Source organism: Aulostomus chinensis, chromosome 2 (assembly GCF_037954235.1).
Source record: "Aulostomus chinensis isolate RoL2024-O1b breed Wild chromosome 2, RoL_Achi_v1.0, whole genome shotgun sequence".
Taxonomy (NCBI): Eukaryota; Metazoa; Chordata; class Actinopteri; order Syngnathiformes; family Aulostomidae; genus Aulostomus; species Aulostomus chinensis.
The window spans coordinates 12,187,000-12,209,725 of NC_141321.1; the positions used below are offsets into that span (position 1 = coordinate 12,187,000).

Sequence of the window (22,726 nt, forward strand, 5' to 3'; positions counted from 1 at the left end):
CAAGAGTTGAAGCCTTTGTGGGTTTTTTTTGTTTTTTAAGTGTGCCCCCTACAGCAATGCAGCTGTAAAAATTGCTGCGGAAATGTCATTTAAATTGACATTTGCCCAACAGGAGAACATATTTATGACTCTAGTGGTTCACACATTTTTTTGCTTGCGTAAAGCTTAAATCTTGAGGTTCAGCGTGAAGAACACTAGTTAGATGTCATTAATTCTAGGGAGAAATGTCAGTTTTCAGGGACCCAAGAAGAAACGCCAAATACGACTATTATGCTTTTCTGTCATATATCAGCATAGGCATATCAAATCCAGTCCTGTTCCTAGTCTGCTGTATTTTTCAGGATGCTGTTTAATAAATGTCTGTATCTGGAGTCTCAAGCCATCCTTGCAGTACACAACTTATTTTAATGGCAGTCTCTTGGACTGATGGAGAAAACAGAGGTCGATACACTGAAACTGAAATGTGCTAGCCTGGTTTTTGCCCCAAATCCCACGCGCTAACATCATAGTACGTCTGGTGCCAACATGGAGGAGGTTGGAGCTGCTGAGCGAAGCCCCTCGTGCCGCGTCAGTTTATAGCTGAATATTGCAGCGCTGGACCTCAGTGCCTGCTCTCCTCATCCAGTCAAAGCCCATAAAGTGAGTTACGGCTCACCCGCATGGAATAATCTCCTCTTATTACACTTATCCCTTCAGAGTGGGTTCACATTCACACAAATGGACCAAATGGAGCTGTTAAGACTTATCTGGCATTCAGCGCTGCCACAAGGCCTCTTCAGGAACGCTGGGAGTACTCATGGTCAAAACTTGAGCGTCCAGGTTTTTGAGCCTTGGGAAGATGAGAAACCTTTGCAAACAGTAGATTTGTGGGTATTAAGATGCCTGCAGTTTATGACCTGTAGGGATATGTTGTCGATCTTGGGTCTGAATTTAATGATGACTTTTATTTGGGAAAGACAACAATAGGATTTTTTTTCCTCCCTTTTTTTGTGTTTTTCTTCCTTCTTAGTTTAAAAGACAATTGCAAACCACTTCTCTTTTTTTGGCACAATTCAATTTTGAAACTGCATGGATTTGCTGTTTTCCTCAGCAATGCTGGAAGCCACAATTTATGACCTGGTGTATTTCCTGTATGTAGGCCAACCAGAAAGTTATCATCATCATGGGTTCCTTTGACCAAAAGCAAATGTGATTTCTACTTTGAATTTTGAATTGTGGATTGATTGTTGCAATTTATAAAGCTTAAATGTTTTGTTCAGCAATATAATCTCCACAAATGAACATACTATGATTTTTAAAGCATAAAAGTTGTCCTTCTCATGAGAATCTTACATCCAAGACTCACTGGAGGTGCAGTAATATATTTCATATTGAAAGTGTGGATAGCGAGGCTTGTGTAGTTTTAGTTTTTGTACGCTGCCCAACTATCCTGGTTTTCTATACTCTCTCCTGTCAGTTGGCTCAGCCTGATTTTGATTTGTATGTCAGATGGATTTCAGTCTGTCAGCATGTGGCCTCAGAGCAGGTGATCGATAAACCCCAGAGAGAGGAACTGTTGCATGGACCGTTCAGGGTTTTGGCTCAGACAAGTGACTCGTGTAGCACTTACAGACTGACTCCACTGAGCTGGATCTGATCCAGACACTAGTTTTACACACACACACACACACACACACACACACACACACACACACACACACACAAAGACCAGGGGGAAAAAAAATCTCACCAGAAGACCATGTGTGCAACAGAGATGTCCTGCTGGAAAGGGTAAAATTGTCCCACACACAACGATTCCAGTGCACCATCGCCACTCTACCTGGACTCAACACAGCAATGTTGATCTTCTTGTTGGTTGAGCTAAAATTTGAGCTAAAACTTCAAGCTGGGTGAGGTCAACCACTCAAACAACCCAGAAACATGGTTTTGATTTACTTCTACAGAACAATAGCTGATTGCGCTGGAGATGGGTCACTTAGTCTGGGTTTACTGGGCATTTTTGAGGTTTGAATCTCATGTTGTCAATGTGGGATTCCTCTGCATTTGGAGCTCCGTTCAGAATAGTTATGCAGTAACACTGCACTCCGAGTGTCTCTGAGGGCTGAATGTAGCTAATGAGCTCCAGATTAATTTTCTTTAATTCACATTTTCTCTTGTTTACTTACTTCCAATCCTAAAGATTCAATCAGGGTAATATCAGTAGAATATGTCTGATCACTAAAAACTGTCTGTAGCAGTCACGCAATTTAGATGCAATTGTTAGAGGTATGAGCTAATGTTATGCTTTGAAATGACAACGCGAACACATGACTTCAACATTGTTCACAACAGCCTTTCGTCTGGTTCAACCGCTGGTTCCCAACCGATATTTTTTTAGACACGTAAAAACCTTTCCCGACATAATTTATGCTACAGAACTGGAATCTTAACAACCTTTAACAATTGTTAATGGCAGACCTTGTCTCAGCTGTTTATCCAAAAATCCATTGACTTTGAGATGAAGAAATTGAACAATTATAATTCATTTGCTGGTTTCAGTTCTCTGCACTAGAAAATATTGATGTGTGGTAAAATAAAAAAGGCAGGATTAAGAAGGTTGGCACAGAGAGTTTTTGGCTCCTGATAAATGAATGAACTGTTAAACTAATCAAGGGAGGTCCTTTGCCTTTACAGATTCATGAGGTATACATGGAAAGACAGTTTTCAGTATTTTAAGAATAGGTCCAGCATAATCCGATTACAAATTAGTTGCCAAATGGGATATAAACTCTTTCTGAGCTCTGGGCCAAGTTTAAGCTCTGACCTGCGCATCCCCAATGGAGGCCCCAGTTTGGGGTGAAAGTGGGGATGGTCGATGGTGTGTGTGTGTGTGTGTGTGTGTGTGTGTGTGTGTGTGTGTGTGTGTGTTGGGGGGATCAGCTGCCCAAAGAGACAATCTCTGGATTAGAGCAAGCTTGGACACCAAGTGCTCACTCAGCACATAACCCACCAAGTCTGGTGTTCACAGCCCGAGGCGAAGCTTGGGGCACCGCTGTGTTTACACTGCCAGGCCTGACACACACAATCACACACATGTGCTCACATTCAGCTATAAATCTCTGGAATAATTCACTCTGTACTGAGGATGTAAAAGTATTCCTGAAAGACCCTCTCATCATTTCACAAAGAAGTTTTTACAAGGTAAACATCTAAAACACGGCTCGAGAGTTGTCTTAATAAGACAAAACTTTGATAAGTAATCGTGTTAGAAAATGAACTAACAGATTAAAGAATATGCAGACAAATATAATACTTCTTTGTGAGATCTATGTCACTGACCCTACGCCAATCAGTTTTTATACTTCTGTGAGAGTGTGCTGCAGTTACATTGCTGGAACACTGGTTGGCAGTGAGGCTTTTATGACACTGTAGTTTCTTCATGCGCTTCAAACAATGGCTACTAAAATTACATTTACGGAAGTAAGTAGGATTTCTAATCCAGCTCTGACAAGAGGAGGGTGTGGAAATTTAGGAGGAGGAGGAAATGTGATGCTACTGAAGCAGACCAGCTTCGGGGTCTGTTGTCAGGACATGCAGTTACATTTCAAGAGAGGAGCGCACCAGACGATGGACTATGCAGCTTCGCCGTGTGTAAATTGGCCTTCTGCGTGTCACAAAAAGATTTCAGTCAAAATCAAACATTGAGGTTTGACACTGAGCCTCAATCAAAACTGTCTTTCTCTCCCAAAAGCAGCTCTTTCATCTCACTGGTATGGCGGTCATGGTGCTGCCTCAGCAGCCGTTGAACAAATAGACAGAGCTTCCTCTCTCCTCATCCCTCTCCACCTTCCTCTCCGACTCCATGCAGAGCGCTTGCTTTCTCACCCACACTTCATAAAACACCACAGGAGTCCTCCTACGTGGGGTTACGACAGTCAGACCTGCAACTCTTCATCCGTCCTCCACTCTACGCTGCTGTTTGTCCTGGAAGCCGCCTCCATCCCGTACAAATGCTTCATCAGCAGCATCTGCGTCTTTAGTGTTTGTCCCTTGAACATTTTTGAAGTAGTCCTCTCCTGCAGGTTCCCATTAGGTCATTAAAGCACTCGTGTGCAGCTGAAAAGCAAATGAAAGCGCTCGTGATGCATCTTTCATGTGTTTTCTCTTTGATCATAAAGCAGCCTTTCCTCATTCACACGCTGCGTACAGTAAACACACACACACACACATCGAGTCCCAAAGCCACATAAGTACAGTGTGTGGAGGCCAGTGGCATCACAAAGGGCTGACAGTAGTGGAAAATGAAATGTAGTGTGACAGGCTCACCCCTCTCCCTCCTTAACCCCTTCATGGCCCTGTGACCCGACAGACCACACAGGACAGCACACACACCAGGAGAAGGTCATCCAAGAACTCCTTTCTTCTGCCGTTACTTGGAGAAATAAAATGTCACCTCTGCAATCTAGTTTGTCACACTAAATTTGGTGGTTGCTTTGATATTTTTTAGCATAAATTTTCAACTTGAAATTAAATTTTTAAACGCTTGGAGCAGGTTGTCAGTGTAAACTTTTGCACAACTGACAGAATTCTAGATCTTGATCTGTGGCCCAGAAGAAAGAAAAAAAGATTTGTAGGATTGATCATTAAGAAGAGATCGATTCTGATTTGTTGTTGTTTAGTTAAGGAGAATAAAAAAATTCTTAATTTTATTTCTCTTTTGGCAGTACTTTTGTTCTTCCTGTTTTTTCCCCTCCATTCCCTCATTCCTTGCCTCCTTTGCCCTCCTTCACTCGGTACCCGCATGCCCGTCCAGCAGCCGTCCACTCATCCCCCGCCAAGACAGTGTTATCTTTGAACTGACTTCAGAGAGACGGCTGACCAGCCACAGATGATGACACTGTATGTGCGTGCGTGCATGCGTGTGTGTGTGTGTGTGTGTGTGTGTGTGTGTGTGTGTACTGTATACAGCTCTGTAGCAACACTGTCCTTTCATTTCCCTCCTGGTTTGATCTAAGAAGTCTTTATTTTTAACCCTCAGCAGCAGCAGGACGATGATATATCACTGAGCGTGTAATTAAGTTGTTTTTCCTCATTTCAAGGGAATAAAGGACAGTCTCCTCCCACATACTTCTTGGTTGCACATAGTTAATAGGCAGTGACCTTGTGTGTGTGTGTGTGTGTGTGTGTGTGTGTGTGTGTGTGTGTGTGTGTGTGTGTGTGTAGATGCTGTCTGTTATTTGCTTGAATGACGTACTGCACATGATGAACATGCGGCAATGAAGTTCTGTTTTGAAGTCTCTGGTGAGGTCGGGTGTGTGCCTGCATAGTCTGGCATGCAAGGCAGGACAACACACACACATACCATCTTGCTGACATATGCTATAAGAAAGTGATTGAATGCTGTGGTGTGATAAGACTGAAGTTTTAATCCAAGTCTGAGATGAGCAGGTGTAAAAAGATTCCTGCTGCTACTGACCAACTGCTGCACGGTTCATGTACACACCTTCAGGTGTGTTGTGTGTGAGCGGGGAACCCAGAAGGATGAGCTTGTGATGAGTGACCTATCCAGGAAGACTTTGAGTCATGCTTTGAAGATTTGACATCAGCTTAGATATTGTTTTTCTTGCTTTGTTGACATACTTTAGGAGGTACACTGGATAATTTAAGCGTCTAAGACCCTCCTCCTTCTGTTTGACACTCTGCACATCCTCACATTTTCCCAGCAAGGCTCACCATATGCTGCTGTGGTTACCAGCTCACCGCATCAGGGCAGCCTGACCTATGATGGGCAAATTAGTAGGTGGAGATGAGCCGATGGAGCAGGGGAACGGCCAGGGAGGATGAGCTGTTTGGCATCTTGAGGCCAAGCCAGTGAAGGCCAGCGCCAACTGAACCACAGGGAATTTAGTGAATGTGTCCTTTGAGTGTTGGAGAGACTTTAAAGCCCCCATATGTTGTAATGGAAAGTAATGTGGAGATAAAAAAAAGAGGAGGCAGGAGACCACAAAATAGAGAGTAGAACCAATTGAGCGCCATCAAATCAGCATTTTTATAGCAGTGAGTCCAGTGATTCTTTGCAGAATTTACTGGATATTGCATCATCAAGTTCACTCATAGCCTCCTTTTAGCATCAATCAGAACTGTCTTAAGGTCCCAGCAGGTTGAGGGAACTCCAGACATTACCTCAGCATCATGACATCAGGATTTGTTCGTGTTAACAGCCAGGCAGCTCCCTGGTCAGCTGTTAGCAGCTACTGTTCACTCTCAAGTATTAGCCCAGCTAGCTGGATGGTAGCGTATATGATGTTTTCATTTAGCAGCATCTTTTAAATCCATCCCTTCACCCTGCACCAAGAAGCCCTTAGAAGACAGGTTGACTTATGTCCACTAATATCAGCGAAATGGACTGTTCGTTTTAATCAGTGATTAGCATTTAGTTTTAGCATTCTGTTTGAGCTCAAATCATAGTGGATAAAGACTTGGATTTTACTGGATGATGCGCTTGAGAGCAAGTTTTTGTTGTTGCCTGCCATCAGTTGCCATTAGCTTCAAACTAACTATATGTAGCTGGCTCATTTTGGAGTCACAAAGAAGTGCTGCGGGGGGGAAACATCTTTGTTAGCTCAAGGCACATTTGTGAATACTTGAAAGAAAAGTATACTTCTTATGCAAAGTATCTTTTTAAAGTTTTTTAGAAACGTTACTTTTAATTGTCCATTTTCTGACAGGGTTTACAGGTGAACAATATTTGATCGGTCAGGTGTATCATTCTGTTGATGCTCTCCCGCAGTGAGAGGTAACTAAGAATGAACACTGTTGCCAGACAGTGAGGTGGGATACCACTTCTCCATTCTCTTTATGCAACACCGTGTAACGTCGTGGGGTGCGGCTGAATACAACTGATTTGAGAGGGCTCATGCTGAACAGTTGCTGACACGCTGAGATGCAGCTGTCTCTCTGAAGCGACTCTTTTACAGCTTGACACCAGCAGCGGAAGAGCGGCAGGATGACGGTGGACGGACAAAAGGCTTGACTCATTCCTTCCTCACTCTCACATCTCTCCCTTCACGTTGTCAGATGGCTCATTTTTCCCCTCCCAATTTCCCGCTTATCCCTTTTTATAGCAGTTCAGTCACACTGAAAGAAAGACGCCGCTCCAACCCTCCAGGTAGTCTCCAGGGCGGTCCATGCCTGATTAACTGGCAGCCTTTCGACATGGTTCAAAGCATGTGGCCACCCGCTCTCCAGGCTGGGTTACCATTGTATGTTTTGGCCGCAGCATTCTCTCCTCAACTCCTCACGCTTGTCATTTAACTATTTAACAACTGCAAATTGTGAAATGGTGAGATGAATGTCGAATGCCACCTGGTTAGATCTAAGACTCCGATGACGCGGCAGCTTCCTGCTCGCTTTGCTGAGTGAAAATTTTGATGGCGAGTCAATGTAGGTGGATCAGGTTCAGGCATGGCATTAGGGAGGGCTTGCGGGATCGTCTGTGTTTACATGGGGGAGGGACCACCTTAGTTGCTCCACACCAGGCTTGTTTGGACAGCATGACGTCGTAGCCACGGTGATCTTTGGTGGTCTTCGTTTTCTTTCTCTCTGCTGGAGGTTCCTTCTTCACAGCTCCCACCGTGGCTTCTGGAAGCAGCAGGTGAGGAGAGTGTTTGGTCACTGTTGGTTTGAAAAGCAAGACAGGTATGAACTCTGCCAATCGCTTGGACTTTATGTGGGTGTGACAAGGTTGTATTTAGATGTGGAAATTGAGCAATCAAGTTCCAAATTCTCATCCAACAATTAAGGCCACAGAAATGAAGGTGATTCTCACTTTGCAATCCATATGGTGCTCCGGCACATTTGTCCCCCAAAGTGTAGTTCCTTTGACGAGTTGCGTAAATGTAATGTGCCGAAATCCACCGTGAAGATATTTGTTAAATCATGCCCATAGTGCTGACGATGCACAAATAGCTGTCCACATCTGAATGATGTTGGTGTCCAAGTCCTCAGCAGGCAGGTAGGAATGAGGAATGTGCCAGGAGCCTCCATCTCCCCTGAGTGTCTCAAGTGAACCTACAGGTGTGTTTTGATGAGATCATGACAAATAATAATTCACTTAATGTTTGTCATCATTACCATCATCCCCCAAATTGGTGCATTGACCTCTAAAATGTATATGTAAATAGTGTTTAAGGGGTATTAATTTTGAACTCTGTGCTAAGTCTGGTTGTGCTCTGGCCAAGGTGGAAGTATGTGTGTTTCAGCACAGTGCAGTTACATGGGCATAATATGGATCGTGGTTGGGTGTGTGTCGCAGTACAAGCATGTAATCTCCAGTAAAAGGAGCCATTGAATTTTCCAGATTTTGTCCAGTGTTACAGATGAAAGCGTGGGAAAATTGTATTTGCTGCTTGTCTTCCACCTGCTGTTTGTTTGTTTTTATGCTAAACCAAGGGGTGAACTTTCAGTTTGACTTGGAAACTTGTCACCCCTTGCAACAGCGTGTACAGTTGACACAGGAGTGTATTTTTACTCCAGTTCCACTTTTGGGATGAAATCTAAAATCTGATCCACAGGATTCCCGACCACATATCAGACTCAGCCACGATGTAAACATGCTCAGACATGGAGCTATGTGAGTGTAGGCCAGCGGGGAGGGGTCTCCATGAGAGTGGGTCTCTGGCACCATAAGATAGAACCCCACACCTGATATTACACCTGTGGCAATAAAGTGTGAATGTGGTTGACAATAATAGCCACTCCTTTTATTAATTCTTTGAAAACAAATTCAGCAGCAGCTTGTATTTTTGCTCTTGAAAGTGTTGTGTCTGATCTTCTGAGAGATTTCAGAATAAAATGATCAGGTTTAAATGACTATTCGTGCTGAACCCAGTCTCAGAGGAGCTCAGTCAAAACACTGTTGAGTTCAGAGATTGCACCGCCCTATTGAACACCATGATGCTCTATGAATTTATACACGATGGCAGCATAATGCCCTCAGTGTTTGGTTCTTTGTAATTAAGAGTGGTGGGTCATTTTCAACGGCTATATTGCAGAATGTCTGTATAAAAGTTGCTTTAGTTTATGATCCGGCCGTTATAACATTTCCCATTAGTCTCCTGGACTCACATCAGCATCTTAAAATAGGCTGAGTTATGAATCAGTGAGGGAGTCTCTTACTTAAAGTGATCTACTGTCTCTCAAAAACAGCCCAGCATGTGATCCACTATCTGTGGGATGCATCAGAAGGCAGTCACGCTGGTGCTCTTGAAAGTGCCAGGCTGCCATGTGTGTGCGCGTGTGTGTGAGCTGCCTTTCAGTGGCCATGGTTCTTGTTACCACTTCATGAGTCTCTCAGTATAAAGGAGTTACTAGCCTGCCTGCGAGTTGTGATACACATCTGTGTACTTGTCTCCTAAACAAATACTCTACGTTTTCTTTCACTCATGATTATCGGTCTGATCTGGTATTGTCACGGTATTTCGTGCTTCCTTGAGTTTTTTTTTTTGTGTGTGTGTCTTTTAGGCTTTTAGTTACATAAAATGACAGTGTTTTCTTTCTCTATTAGAACAGCTTAGAACAGGAGATTTCATTTATTTGTCAGACCATTTTCTCCCATTAAGTACTTAGTTTTAACTGAGGTAACACCAGGGCAGCATTTTCATTTCTTCAGTTTCAATGTAGTTAATCACATGGCAGCTTCTTTTTCCTTCTTCTCCTTTTTCTTCTTTGAATTTCTGGCAGGCTAGATGCAGCCAAGGCATATTACTGCCCTCTACTGGTTTTTCTCAGTTTTCCATTTACGCAATAAATTCACTCAAGGGCCAAGTACACGATAGTTTTCATTGTTTAAAGCATTATGTTTTCTATTTTTAGATGAAAATAATCACTTATTGTGACAGCCATAGTTTTAATATAAATGAGTAACATTACAATAAATTCATTACTTGTGGCTGGTGTGCTTGTGATGGGACCTTTACGCCTCTACCCAACAACTATGTTGATGCCACACAGTAATGTTTTAGGGGACCTTAAATAAATGGAATGTCTGTCTCTATTATATTTTCAACATCAGTGTCACTCTGACCTACTTACTGAAAACACATTTTTGGCCTTTACCCTAGAACTTATACGCTCATTATGATAGAATTTCACAACGGATTCTGCAAGAACACTTCCCTGGTCATTGTTGGCAGAGGCGAACGGCCGTGTGCTGGTAATTCAGACATTTGAACCCTGAGTGGTGGTTATTGTGGGAGTTTGTATCTGGAAAATCAACACAGTGTTCATGTTGCTGTGTGTAAAAACGTTCGGAATACTGCTGAATATCTACTGTCTATGTACTGCAGGTGGTGTTTCTGTTTCATATTGCAACACTACCTGTCTTAGGATGTTGAATTACCCAGTGATTCCCAGCTACACAATCAGTGGGAAGTTAGAAATGACATAATAACCAAAATAATATTTCTACTCATTGCTCTGCATCATGGCTTTCTGTGGTTTGATATAAATAGAGAGACAGAAAAAAGAATGCCTTTCAAGAAATGATACACCAAAGTCTTTACCCAGTTCCCACCTCTGGTACGTGCGTGTGCGTGCGTGCGTGTGTGTGTGTGTGTGTGTGTGTGTGTGTGTGTGTGTGTGTGTGTGTGTGTGTGTGTGTGTGTGTGTGTGTGTTGGTTTCCTTCTATAGTTTCTTCTGCTCTGGTCAGAGCCAGTGGCCTCTGCTTTTTAAAGCATGTTTGACAAATACTCGTCCTGTGATGTGGCTTCATGTGACACCACTTCTGCTCCAACTCACAGACTCTAATTTAGCCCATTACACACACACCACAGACACACACACACACACGCACACATGACAAACACACAAGCATAAAGTTACAAGTGCAGTACAGCTTGCAGCTCTTCAATTCAGGCTACCAATGGCACAGTCCGTAGTGCAGCTTTATCTGTCTCACTGTGACACAGGAGAAAGTACTGGGGTCTGACCACCGCAGGTCTGCACAAGACAATAACAAGGACAAGGTGAACAACAGGGAGCTTTGGAGGAGGCCATCTCAGTGTCCTTCCTGTTGGTAGTGGAATTGAGTGAAGGAGAGAGAGGAAAAGCAAGCAAAGAAGGGTAGGAACGAGGGTAGGCAGCTTAAGGGGAAGTGTGTGTGTGGGGGGGGGGTGGAAAGAGAGGAACAGGGAGACAGGGAAATAAAAAGAAAGAGGCCATTAATTTAGTGCTGTGGGAGGGATCTGAAGGTTACTGAGCTCTCACTGCCAGGCCCTCCTGGGTTGACTGATGCCTTTGTGACGGGGCCAGGAACCACACACACACACACGAGCACTCCAAAAATGTCTGGTTTTGTCGCGGCAGGCTAGTTTCATCCGAACATATACACACTCACACACACATACACACACAGACACACACACACACACACACTCACTCACAGACACGTACATGCGGTATTCATGTGCTTCAAAGTTAAAGCTATACGGGAAACTTATTTCCTCTCCTGGATGTTATTTGCTGTGACGTGTCTGACGATGTGGTCATTGTAGATTTTTCTCTGCTGTGGTGGGAAATCCAAGCAGAGTACGCACGGCTGGTGTGTGTTTTAATGTGTATTTCAGGATTCCATGTTTGTCTGCGTATAGGAGCAGACAGTAACGTTTTGCTGATGAAAACAATATGAACTTCACAATGCACCAGTCCAACCATAGATGTAAAGTCCTTGTTTCTCTTTAGTGTTCTCTGGAACACAGGCGGTGCTGCCACACAGTGCAGGGTGGATATGGCACGTCTAGTTATCAGAGCGCTCAAGTTATCTAAATTTTTTAAAATCATAACTCAACATGTACTTTATTCAAATAAGGTTCATCTGACAACTGGGTTGCAATCCGGATCATCACCAATCACGTCTCCACCAGTTCAGACGAACCGATCTGATCTGGTGTGTCTGTAGCTTGACAGAGAGCTGCTGACCCTCTTCACGTTGAGCAGATAGAAGCCAAGCAAACTTATCCTGCATACTGAGGAGTTTCTGCATTTACTCACCAACAAATTACTTCACCTGTAGACATCCCAGATCTGTGTATGACAGTGATGTCATTTATTGATCCCAATGAGTTTATTTTCAGAATGCATCAGAAAGATCTGCTGTGCTCACACACACACACACACACACACACACACACACACGCACCCTCGTGTTTTCTCTCTCCCTCTCTCTCTCTCTTCCTATCCGTCACGACCACACACTCACACTCTGCTATCTTCACAGTCTTTGTGTTCTTGTTATTTATTTTCCTTCACCAATCTACAAGCAGATCGGTTGCCGCACCTGCATCGGCTGCTGCCGTTGAGTCTGTGAAGCATCTGTGGCGCCTTCAGAACCATAGAAGAAAAAAAAACTCAAGTTTTTAAAATTTTGGCATCAACTTGAAGCAGCACGTCTTGTGACGTCCCCAGTTTAATGTTATATAATGTGTAGTTACAGCAGAGAAATGCTGAAAATGTATCAGAGATAAATAGAGCTTTATTTACTGAACTTAACTCTGTTTTCATTCAATTGTCAAGGACAGTTTAAGCTTTATGAATATGGTGGTAGACTCGCAAGATTGTAACAAACAGATTAGAAAGGGAAAAAAATATGGGTGTGTCGCCGCGGTCTGGAGACGAGGATGAAAGCTTTTTATCTCTTCTTTTGGGCATTTTCTCTTTTTTAAAAAATCTTAACAAAAAAAGGAACATTACATTACTTTGTTTTAAGTTGTGTAACAGATGGGGGCCAATTTCCCTCAGTTCATATATGTGCCTCGTCTCATAATGGGCTTCAAATAGATTTTCCTTTGTTTCCAGACGTTTCGAGCTTACAAGCCAAAACTGTTGGAAACGGCTGGGTTTGAAGTCCCAAAACAAGCAAAGACTTGAACAGAAAAATACAGTGTAATAGAAGATCTGTTATTTTACCTTCATTGCATATTTGGAATCACACTTGGACACCTAAATCGGCTGAATTCATTTTCCAGCCCGCAAACCTCATTAACCACCTCGTTAAGAGAACTGAACCATTTGAGAGAAATCGGCTGAATAAATCACTTGGTGCGCTGATGTCTTATCAATAAAGGAATCTGTGCTGGAAACACCGCACTACGAGTTTGCACATGCAAACGTACACAGGTTTATAAATCGTGGAAACTACCTGAGGCCACACAAGTTTATACTGTCTCTGTCACACACACATGCGCGCACACAGGTTTTTACTCTGACAGAAGAGCTGCAGCCGTTCATATCAGCCACGAGATGTGTGTCTATCTCTCTGTGAATGGCACAAATGGTTCATATTAACACTGCAGCATGGCCAGATGGTTGGAGAAGTCTCATTTCTGCATGGTGACATAGTGCACGGCTGTATGGAGCCTATTAGCCTGTAGTTTACAGTACACAGATTGTTGGAGCGGAGACAGAGAAACTGCAGCAGCCAGCTCAGCTTTCAGTGTCTGTTTGTATGTCAGCAGGATTACACAAGATCAACCCGGCTGACTTTAGTTACATTTTAATAAATAATACTTTTTTGTAGTAAATGTATCTTCTGGCTGAGGAAAAAAGCCTGCCATGGATTTGTGCTTTGTGCGAGAGCGCTGACAGAACTGCAGTCCTGTCACGTTTTCTCCTGAACGTTGTGCTGTTCAGCAGCTGGTTGTGGTTTTTATGTGTCCATCTATAATGCTTTCATCCTTCATTCAGTTCCGTTTGCATGTTCAAACTGTACTCTGGTCATGTGGACTGAAAAGGGTGGTTGAGCTGTGGCAGCTACATATGTGCCTCTTCGTCACAGCGGATATAAATGACACCTTCAAGTCCGTAGAAGCATCTCTCTTGTCAGGACTGCTAGTCTTGTGTTCCTGGATCTGAATCTGAGCTGTCAAATTAAGCTTTATTGGCAAATATTAATGGGACCAACATATACCATAGAGTGTGAGCATATACATCGGGAGCTGTGGTTTTACATCACAGATGATTTAGTGGGAGTACAGGACAATATTTCTAAAACGGTAAGGTGAGATTGAGGCCATCGAAGTCTAATGAACTAGATTCAGGATGAAAAACTGTTCTTAAATGATGTCTAATAAAAGACAACCTCTGATTAACTCTCTGTCTACCCCTGTGTGTGCAGGAGTTCAGGGCAGTGCTGAGTGTTCATGTGGGAGGAACCACTTCACGTGTGCGGTCAGTGCGTTTGGGGAGTGTACCTGCATCCCGGCCCAGTGGCAGTGTGACGGGGACAACGACTGCGGAGACCATAGTGATGAGGATGGATGCAGTGAGTACTTTGAAACCCATGTAACACTGATGAAAAATGCTAATTAACAGCCAGTCAAGACACGCACGCACACACACACACACACACACACACACACGCACACACACCAGTGGTTTGATTTTGGCTTTGATCCACTTTCAATATTTGAAAGACAAACAGAAAAAGATTGTTGAAATCACACAACAGAACAAAAGCAGTGTATGACATCAGTGCGAAGTGGAGAGAACACATTGATGGTGCTCTTGGATCCAGCTAGAGGTTGTTTGTCTGGATCACAATTGATTGAGTTTTCCTTTCAGAAACATTGTAAGATAAACATTTCCTACTATTTGCTATGCACATTGTTGCCATGTAATTGTTTGAAACAGTGGTATTTAATAAGCCCCCCCAGGTTAAACAGAACTGAATATTTTAGGAACGTATAGTTATTCAGATTGTTGCTGTATTCATGTTTTGCTGTACATATTTATTGTGGGTTGCACAAATGTAATTTCATTACAAGATACTTTCCGTGTTCAGGATTCGGAGGTTGGATTCAATTTAGACTCTTAAAACATCAGTACAGAGCGAGTAATAACAAATCTAACATGTGCACTTGTAAAGATTAGATCACTTCTGAATATTATCATCGTTCACTTGGCATTAAACTCATAGCCCTCAAACCAAGACTCCAGTTGGTGCTAATTTGTATAACTGCAGCACTTCTGAATTCTGCTAGAAAGGAACACATGTGATCAGTCAGCCATTTCCTGCATCAATAAGGTCTACAATAAGAAGAAAAAGTATAATTGGGTCCATATGTGTCCCATCATCACCCAGTGAAACACTGAATGGTTCACTGGTCCAGGCGGGGTAGTATTTCTGATGCAGAAGCGGGCCGAGGCGCTCTGCGTGGTGTATGCCCCGTGCAGAAAAATGCTTGAGTGAATTTTGGTACCAGACAGCGTTTGGCCTGAGGGAAGTCTTGGCAGCAGAGCCAGACTAGAGTATTTTCCTGAGGAGCATGTCAGTCAGGGGGAAGAGATCTCCACCGCAACTCTTCTGCACTTCTGAGTATCTATGTGAAATGTCAGGGTTTTTTTTTTTCCTTCCTTCAAGCACAAAAAGCAGCGAAGCAGATGCTGCCCTTTTGTTTGACACGTCGTAAACCTCTTTCGGAGGTGTGTGGTCGTGTTTGTGTGTGTGAAAATTCTTTCTCCATCAGTCTCCCTCTGTCACATTAAGCTAGTTAGGGACTGGGAGAAGGGACGCTAAGTGTTATTGATCCCCGGCCAGCTAAATGTTCAGGGGGTCTGATTGCTACCCATCGATCTGCGGCACGTTACTTATTTAAGGGGACACTTGGAAGCAGTTGACAGATATCAGAGCATCTCGCTGGACCTTTCTAATCCATTAGTACTATTTGATCGATCCACCGCTCAATTGCTCTGCAGTCAGTCGCTCGTCCTCTTCAACTCACTCCACGTCAGCTCATATCATTGAGATTCTTGTTCTAGACAACAGGAATCGTAAAAACATCATTGTCCTGCTGGTTGATTGAAAGAGGCTATGGGTGATGATTCTCATATTTCCGCCCACTGACTTGGTGCCAACTTTATATTTTGATTCTGAGATGTACATATTTTATTTGTGCAGCTCATTTAAGAAGTCCTCAGTTCATCCTGAATAAAGTAACTGGACAGACCTCTCTGGTCCAGTGAAGCTAACACAGAAATGCCTCGACACTCATGGCCAGCAAGGTGCAGCTTTACCGGTTGAAAAAAGAATTAGTCTGATTGGATAAAAGGCCATGAGAAAATGAAATGAACTTTTATTTGTATTTAATGTTTATTTAGCAAATTATGGATGTTAATGAAGCATCTTGACAACTCACCACCAGGGCAGCGCTGCATGGAGGTAGAGGTGCTCCACCACAGCGCCACACGCTCATCCAAGTTATCCTACTCCATCCATCCATCCATCGTCATCTTCAGCTTATTCCTGCACACATTAAGGGTCGCGGGGGGGCTGGAGCCTATCCCAGCGTCAACGGGCGAGAGGCGGGGTTCACCCTGGACAGGTCGCCTGTCCATCGCAGGGCCAACATAGAGAGACGAACAACCATTCACACTCACATTCATACCTACGGTCAATTTAGAGTATCAGTCAGCCTCGTCCCCTCTTGATGTCTTTGGACTGTGGGAGGAAGCTGGAGTACCAGAGAGAACCCACACAGGAACAGGGAGAACATGGAGATTCACACAGAAAGATCCTGTGATGGAGCCGGGACTCGAACCCGGAACCTTCTTGCTGTGAGGCGACAGTGCTGACCACTGCACCACCGTGCACGTTATCCTACTCTTGGTTGCAAAAATAAAGATGTGACAAAACACCTAACTGGACGCTTCGATAACCAACGAGTGGGCATTTTTCTTACCTGGAGAAAGTGAAACTCCTCGTTCAACTCATTGACTAGTTTCTTATGATGCAAGCACAACTTTGATGTCAACTTTGACTCGGTTTTAGAGTCATCGTATTTTTTTCCAATTTGCTCTCTGCAGACCACTGATGGGACACTGAGTTTGATCAGTGAAAGTAGAAGCAGAGACGCATCTCACACACAGTTAAGCAATCAGACACCGCGATGCCTTGCAGATAGTATGAATTATACATGTGGAAAGTAGAACTTGCCTACTTACGGACCTGGTTTCTGTCCCGTCTCCAACACCAAACTAGCTGAGCATGAAGATGAGCGACTTTGCATCATTCAAATGTCAGCACATAGATATGGAAGTCTGTTTGAGTTGAAAATCTAGTGGCATTAATAGTGTTTAGTTTCTGTGATGGCCAGGATCAGTTGCTTTTTATTAGCAGTACTGAAGTGTGTCAGCAAATGGTCTAATGAGTATGAGCACTCAGTAATACCAATATAATTCTTTCTGTACCCATAAAATTACAATGTTTGCTAGGTAACCGTAGTATTTGCTGCTGGTGCAAGCTAACACATCAGTGTTTGGAGGAACTTCCTGTTCAGCTCTCTCTCATTAGTTATTCCACTGCAGGATGTCAGTCAGGATTCAGTAAATAATATTATTACGACTAAATTAGGAATTGTGGGGACGGGTGGAACAAACCCAGTATTGTATTAAGGATTCTTAACTGTGCCCGTCCTTGCTCTTGGAACTGAAATGGGCATTTTAATGAGCAACATATTGCCATTTATACTGTTGAATCATTCACTGCGTGGCTCCTTTGATCAGGTCATTCTGTTTGTACTTTTATATTTCCTCAAAATATCATAATAAAATTTCATTTACTTAAAAGGTGTCTATAGTGTCCCCTGTTTGTCAGATTTTTAATTGCTCCTGGTTATCTGAGCCATTGAGAGATTTCCACTGCTTGTCAGTACAATGTTGCTTGCCTTTTTAAACGTCGTAACATTTTATGTGAGAAACGGCTCAGTGTGTGTGTGTGTGTGTGTGTCTCCCTCTCACGAAGAGTCCATGTGACTCTTACACTGATTGAATTAAGTGAGTCAGATCATTAAACAGAGGAGCACAATTTTATAGTTTTCTTAATGTTTTTCTAAACAGTTGAATTTATGGAGGCAGACTGTCAATAGAGAGAGGGGGGGGGGAGGAAGAGAGATGTTTCAACGATTTAGCAGAAGCAGCAGACCTGTGTGACCATGAGAGTGAACAATCATAATGGACACACACACACGCACACACACACGCACACACACACACAGAAAAAGCTCTTTTCAGCAAATTCATAGCAGTTGGTGGAATTCAGACTTCTTTGACCTCTTAAATAATTTATATCAATTTAAGCATTTCCACAGAAAGCACAATTGTCCTACATCACACTGGAGCAATGTGGAGGAAGGACCAGTGGGCACTGTGTCTATGAAGCTATCTGTTTAAAAATTACGATGCAGGAGTCATGTCGAATTTGTCTATTGCTGCAGATGTGGCCTTCTCTGTGTGTGCATGTGTGTGTTCCTGCAAATAAAGTTTCATAGCTGCACTGAGAGGAGTGTTGATGAGGGACTAGGAAGAACAGGATTTCATTTGTGTGTTTGTGTGCGCGTGCGAGCCAAGGATTTTAAGGTTTGAATGTTAGTGCAGGAACTCAACACTAGAGTTGTTGGAGAGTCATTGTGAGGACGAAATAAACTCCAGAGCCCACAATTCCCCTCATCACCTCCTTACGGAACTTCTGACTGAAGGTCGACCACACAGGTGGCGGGCCGGGAGGTCTGCGCTCGGCAGTCAAGTTTAAGGACACATCTAATTCCATTCATTGAAATTTTGATCAACACTGAAATTTACTTGGACTGTAGAACTGAGATATTTGTTCTTGTTTACATGCTACAAATCCCAGTCCCAGTCATGACAGAAGACACATTTAAGTCTCTACATCTTGGTTTCCTCCAGAATTTAACCTGAAACCATTTCTGTCATGCTACAAGGGCTGTTAAAACTTAAATAGAACCACATTCCAAACCTACTCAATATATATTCTTGAACATTATGTCTGTAAACCTTTGGAGGGGTTTGTCCTTTATTATTGAGATGATAAACAACAAAGTTAAATGTAAATGTAGAGCATTCATTGACAGTCCTAGTTGTTATCCTGGTATGTTTGGAGTGTTTTGTTGCTAATTTACTAAGATCAGAGTTAATTTGTTGGATTCCTACTGAAACTATGACTTTATTCTGGGGAAGGTCATATTCACATGGGAGCATCTAATTCAAAATAATGTTTTAATCTGGAATATTACCATCCATGTTAAGATTCCTTGGGAGATTTATCTGACAGTCCCGGGAAGCTTCTCATTTCAGTTGAACTGCAATGCTTTGACAAAAAGTTATGCAAACTTGATGCGATGTCATACATAAATGCAAAAGCAGATTCAAGATTCTTCTCTGCCAAAAACCCCCCAAAAAAAAGCAAGGCAAATCTTAGTACCTCACGCTTCTCCTCCCCAACAACAATCTCCGGCTCTTGGAAACCACATTCCCAGTCTTGATGTGACCCATCCATATATCCAGCTAAGACTGGGTCTACCCCGGGGACTGCTCCAGGTTTGATGGATCCAGAATATATTCCAGGGAGGCGTGCAGGAGTTGGCTATATTTAGGTGCCCAAGTAGCATCCTGTGATGCAACAAGTGGTAACTGCAGGATGCTGTTGAGTGATATTCTATTGATATCTGAGAGATGATGGCACCACTATCCAGCCCATGAATAATACATGGAAAAAAACCTCACTCTCCGAATATAGATAAGAATAGAAGTAGAAAACATGATACATTATAACACAAAAGATGAATACATTGTTCAGGGAGTATCGTCTGACATCTTTGAAGTTCCTGTCTGAGGACGGTTCAGATGTCTGTGACAGAGTTACCATCAGCAGAAGCGCCTTTATTTTCACGTCTCACTAGAGGAGGAGCGGTCGCACATCGCCAGGTCACACATCTCAAGGACAGGACTCCAGCCCTGATGATGTTTAATGGAAGCAGAACCCACAGACGTTTCATAAAATTAATAACACCTCTTTTTTTAATTGATACAGCTGTCTGAGCTCAGTGGGTGTATCGAGCGACCGGGTGGCACATGGCCAGAATAACACACTTTACTGTGGTTTGATAGGACGCAAAATATGAGCTGAGGGGGACTCTTGACAAGAGGCTCGGCTCCATTAGAGACAGAGATGTTTATGCTTTTGGCAGTCAGCACATCCATAAACCAGCGTAAGGAGAAGGAAGGTTAAACGGCGTATTTGTGCATTTGGTTCCTATGGTAATGCTGGGGAGGGCTCATTGTGCAGAGGGCTGTGCAGTCTGAAGAGGCGAACTGAAGTGGAAACTGAATGAAAAGGAAGAAGGACAGAAAGTGATGAAAAGGACCACGGCAGCATCAGGTTGTGCTCTGTGATTTCTGTGCAACCTCTTACTGGCCCTCTGTTAACTGCTGCAACTCTTTTATCCAGGGCCATGTCAGGAATGTTATTCATACTGAAAAGAAAAATTACAGTTTGTCATTGTGTGCCGTCCACGCAACTGTTTAAGTGGCTTCTTATTAGACGTGGGGTTGGAGAGCTGATATTCCTTTGGTTCATCTTAAAAACTTTTTCAGACAACTTTCCATCATCACAGGGTATGTCGTCAGCCATCAGATGTGTGTATTCTCCTTTGGTCTGTGGGTATGAGTAAAAGTGGGCACATTTAAGCATGTTGGATCTTTTCTTGTGTGGTCCACATTCAACAATAGCCAGTGAGAGTCAGCGCCTACCGCACTTCTCTCCTGTAAAGAGGGAGCCGCTTGTAACAGATTGTGGTGATGACCTTGAAATGTTTCCCTTTTAATGACATCATGTGACATCCTACTTTACTGTGATCATAATTAATTTGGCCACAAGATGGCATCTCTCACATGAATAGAGGTCATTCTCACCACTTGTGTTCATCTATGGAAGACAAGCTACCCCAGTAGCGTCCTCTGCTGGCACGAGTGGTAATAACAGGCCACTGCAGCATAGAATTCTGCTAAAATTTTTGAGCAGCGATGGAACTGCCAGGCGATGCACAGTTAGAAGGATAAGAGATTTTGACACAAATACAAGGCTGTTTAAATGTTTTGGGTGTGTGTGTGTGATGTCCCCTCATACTAAACTTTCAGATTATTGTTTTCCTTTCGATTATTTTTAGGAAACATTTTTTAATCAACAACAACATTAATAATATAATTAGAAGAGACTATAACGACAACAATAACAATCATAATAATAGGAGTAAAATAAGTTTTTACTGACTACAGTATAATTTAAAGACTTGATCCATCAGTTATTTGGACATGTTGATTCCTGGACTGTGTGATTTAAACTGATGTGTTTTTTGGTGAATGAATCCAGGGGCAGCTCAAATCCCGTCCCAACAACATGGATATTACCTCAGCAGGTCTATACATTGAAGGGACTCAGGCTTTGCTCTAGAAAACATAAAATACAGCTTTGGATGGAAAATCTTCCAAAGCCTTGTCATTTGAGCCAGTGTTCAGAGACTTTTCCCTGAAGACATAAACCAATGTGACAGCATGTGTGTTGCATCTGAAAATGTATTTTACCCCTTCTTCCTGATTTATAGTCATTCAATTGAGTTAGTGTATGTAACCGCTCGACTTGCTTTGAGGTTTGTCTTGCATTGAGTTTAAACAGGCATTAAATAGGCCTGACATCTCTCAAAGGAAGATTTATCCTGTTTTGAATTGTATTTAAGTGACTGAGTATTTTAGCATGCAGCTATTTACCTGACTGTTCCCAATCTTCTCACATCTCTTCTCTGAGGTGATGCATAGATAAGTAGATGAGGCTAAACTGTCGAATTGAGGCTGGTTTATTTCCATCTCATATCTTATCTGATTCTCAATTTTCCTGAGCTCTTCACACACACACACACACACACACACACACACACACACACACACACACATGTAAGCATATAAGAGGTTTGTAAGATAAAACACTATAACCTTGGAGGATGTGTAAGTCTTCTGTTTCTTCAAATTTGTTCTCTCCTCCTACGTAGCTGTTTTAAAACATCCAAGTCATTTCTCTTCCTGCATCACTTGTTCCATGAAGCAGGACGTGCACACACACACACACACACACACACACACGCTGGATTCCTGCTGAGTAAAAAGGCTGAGGATGAGGAAGAGTAAATGCTTTTGTCTAGAGTGAGGTGTGTGTGTGTGTGTGTGTGTGTGTGTGTGTGTGTTATGGTGGAAGTGAGATGAAATGGAAGAAGAAGAAAAGCTCTGCTGTGCGTGATTGAATGCACTGCATGAGGTTAGGGTTCCTCCTCTGTAAGCTCACACAAGACTGCTACGTTTGGTGTGTGTGTGTGTGTGTGTGTGTGTGTGTGTGTGTGTGTGTGTGTGTGTGTGTGTGTCCAAAACTCATCCACACAGACACTGGTATATATGCAGTCTATTTGTTACACTGACTTGTGAGGACCCTCCGTAAGATAAATCTGAGCTTGGTTTTACGCAAAGAAACTTTGACACCACCAACTAGTTATAGGTTGTACATTGCATGCAACGTAGTTCAATGCAACTTGAAAGATATGTGAAGTAAATTTAGCTTCGTAGCTTATATTACCAAAAATATCCAGCTAAATTTGTCATTTTCCATATATTACATTTTTTTTGCTAGATTATATAATATAAAATGGGACGTGTCATAACAACCACACTCACAAGCAAAATCAGTCGAAAAAAATCACTATGTACACTTCAATCAATAATACAATATTTTCTTTGAAGTTCTTCAAGGGAACATGAATTTCTTGGTTCTGTCCAACATGAATAGACAGTCCCTCACACAGTTATGATCAGTTAGAACTTCCAACAGGTCGAAGGTCGTGTACAGGCCTTATATTG

The 22,726-nt window shown here is 42.7% G+C and overlaps 1 protein-coding gene across 2 annotated transcripts in view; it reads left to right on the forward strand.

Moving 5' to 3' along the window:
• lrp4 (low density lipoprotein receptor-related protein 4) overlaps nucleotides 1-22,726 on the forward strand; it is a 122,980-nt gene that overhangs the window by 42,410 nt on the left and 57,844 nt on the right. For both annotated transcript variants that reach the window (XM_086179464.1, XM_086179474.1), the window contains exon 2: nucleotides 14,151-14,297. In XM_086179464.1, the coding sequence (XP_086035590.1) occupies nucleotides 14,151-14,297 (147 nt within the window). The remainder of the gene's footprint in view (nucleotides 1-14,150; nucleotides 14,298-22,726) is intronic.